At 57.7% G+C, this 1,951-nt stretch overlaps 1 protein-coding gene across 2 annotated transcripts in view; it reads left to right on the top strand.

The window, feature by feature from the left end:
• The window catches only part of Syt3 (synaptotagmin 3), a 15,605-nt gene that overhangs the window by 8,734 nt on the left and 4,920 nt on the right, over positions 1–1,951 (top strand). For both annotated transcript variants that reach the window (XM_005366878.2, XM_026789129.1), the window contains one exon: positions 280–498. In XM_005366878.2, the coding sequence (XP_005366935.1) occupies positions 280–498 (219 nt within the window). The remainder of the gene's footprint in view (positions 1–279; positions 499–1,951) is intronic.

Below are 1,951 nucleotides of genomic sequence, written 5' to 3'. Positions count from 1 at the left end.
ATCTGCAGGAGGAGGGCTGGGGAAGACCCCCACATCTGCAGGAGGAGGGCTGGGGAGGACCCCCATGACTGAAGGAGAAGGACTGGGTCTGGCTCTGTGGCTCTCAGGGAAGAGGGCTGAAGTCTGTGTCCTGCATCTTAAAGAGGAGGCCGGGGAGATCTCCTGGGTCTGAGGGAGGAGGCTGGGACAAAGCACATGGTGTAGGCAGGGAGCACGTGGCCTACTGATTCTGGAAACAACACCAGTGGACATTCTGTCTGTCTCTGCCTCCACCTCCAGGTGCACAGGAAGACACTGAACCCTGTCTTCAACGAGACATTCCAGTTCTCGGTACCTCTGGCCGAGCTGGCACAGCGCAAGCTGCATTTCAGCGTCTACGACTTTGACCGTTTCTCGCGGCATGATCTCATTGGCCAGGTAGTTTTGGACAACCTTCTGGAGCTGGCTGAGCAGCCCCCCGACCGCCCACTCTGGAGGGACATCCTGGAAGGTGGCTCGGTCAGTGGCTCCACCCACATGGGCCCTCTGCTTCTCATGCCCCCCGCCCCCCGCTGTCACTCTCCTCACCCTGGGTCTCACCACCTCTCCATTTCCCAACCCCGAGTGTTAGAAGCATCACTTCGCAGGGAATATGGCAGACATCGAAGCTAGGGTGGTAGAGGGACTCGGAGGGGGCTCCCTGCCCTTCCAACTTTATAGAGCACCATTGTCAGGCCCTGGGCCTAGATTCCCACCCAGATATCTTCACACTGCATCCCGGGTCCAGGTGTCACTGTGTAACGCATCCTCTCCTCCCCCACCATGTCTCCTCCTAACATCTCCTTGTTCGTTTCCAGACTCACAGGTGCTCAGGCCATCTCTGAAGCTCTTTTCCCTTCAAACCCTTTCATAGTCTTTCCTTCTGCCTTTTTGGGGTTCTTGGGAATCCTGACACCTGGATCTTCAGCTATCTGATGTACTGGGTTTCCTCCGCTTTTCCCAGCATCAGAGCAAAGAGCCCACACCCGTGACCCTGATTTTATGACTTCTGCCAGGGACCTCTCATTCCTCTGCGGCACCAGTGCCATGCCCAGGTCTGGCTGAGTGTCCTCAGTCCTTGAGTTCTCAGGCCGAGCACCCAACCCCAATTCCTGCCATTCTGGGGAAGCCAGGGACTGAGGAATGAGACAAGAATAGCCTCATATCAGGAGAGGGCAGGTCTGAGCCCCAGGGTCCTCAGCTGTCAGGGTGATGGTTGAGGCAGGTGCCTGCAGCTTCGTTAGGAGCTCTCCATGGTCGGCTTGCTTGTCTTTAGGAACTCACATCCACCCTGCTGTCACCTGAGGCATGTCACCCATGCCTCCTCCATGTCTCCTGCCCAAGCCTCCTGTTCCTTAGCTAAGGTCTTTTCTCCTCCACTCATCCACCCACGCCCCCCCCCAGAGTGGGGAAGCCCTGAGAAAAAGGGAGGAGAGACAGAGAGACCCAGAGAAGCAATTGCCAAGGATGACCAGACACTCAGAGGGGACAGGGTTGGTAGCTGGAGGCCACAAAGAGAAGAGACAGACATAGCCCTGCAGAGAGCCTCCTTCCTGTATGGCTCACGGGTGTGAAGATTCCCTCAGAGCACAGGAGACACACAAGAGCAGAACGGCACTTCCAGGAGGCCTGTCGCTCCTTTCTTCACAGTGATGCAGTGGCCGGAGCCCCGGGACCCATCCCCTAGGGCCGCCAGCCTCTGACCTACACTGACTCAGACCCTGCTTTCCCCAGACCAGGCTTTCCCCAGGCTGTTCTGTTAGTGAAACCCTTCCCTCCTCACCTGGTTTCATCCCCGGCCCTTTAGCTTCGGCATCGTGTCTCACCAGCTCCCGTGCCCCCTACCACCGAATCCTGGTGTCATGGTGTCTCACCTGCTCCCGTCACCTGCTCCCGTGTCCCCTACCACCGAATCCTGGTGTCATGGTGTCTC

Source organism: Microtus ochrogaster, unplaced genomic scaffold (genome assembly GCF_000317375.1).
Source record: "Microtus ochrogaster isolate Prairie Vole_2 unplaced genomic scaffold, MicOch1.0 UNK14, whole genome shotgun sequence".
NCBI classification, from domain to species: Eukaryota; Metazoa; Chordata; class Mammalia; order Rodentia; family Cricetidae; genus Microtus; species Microtus ochrogaster.
The sequence above is the reverse complement of the archived record's forward strand: the minus strand, read 5'-3'. Positions and strand labels throughout refer to the sequence as shown.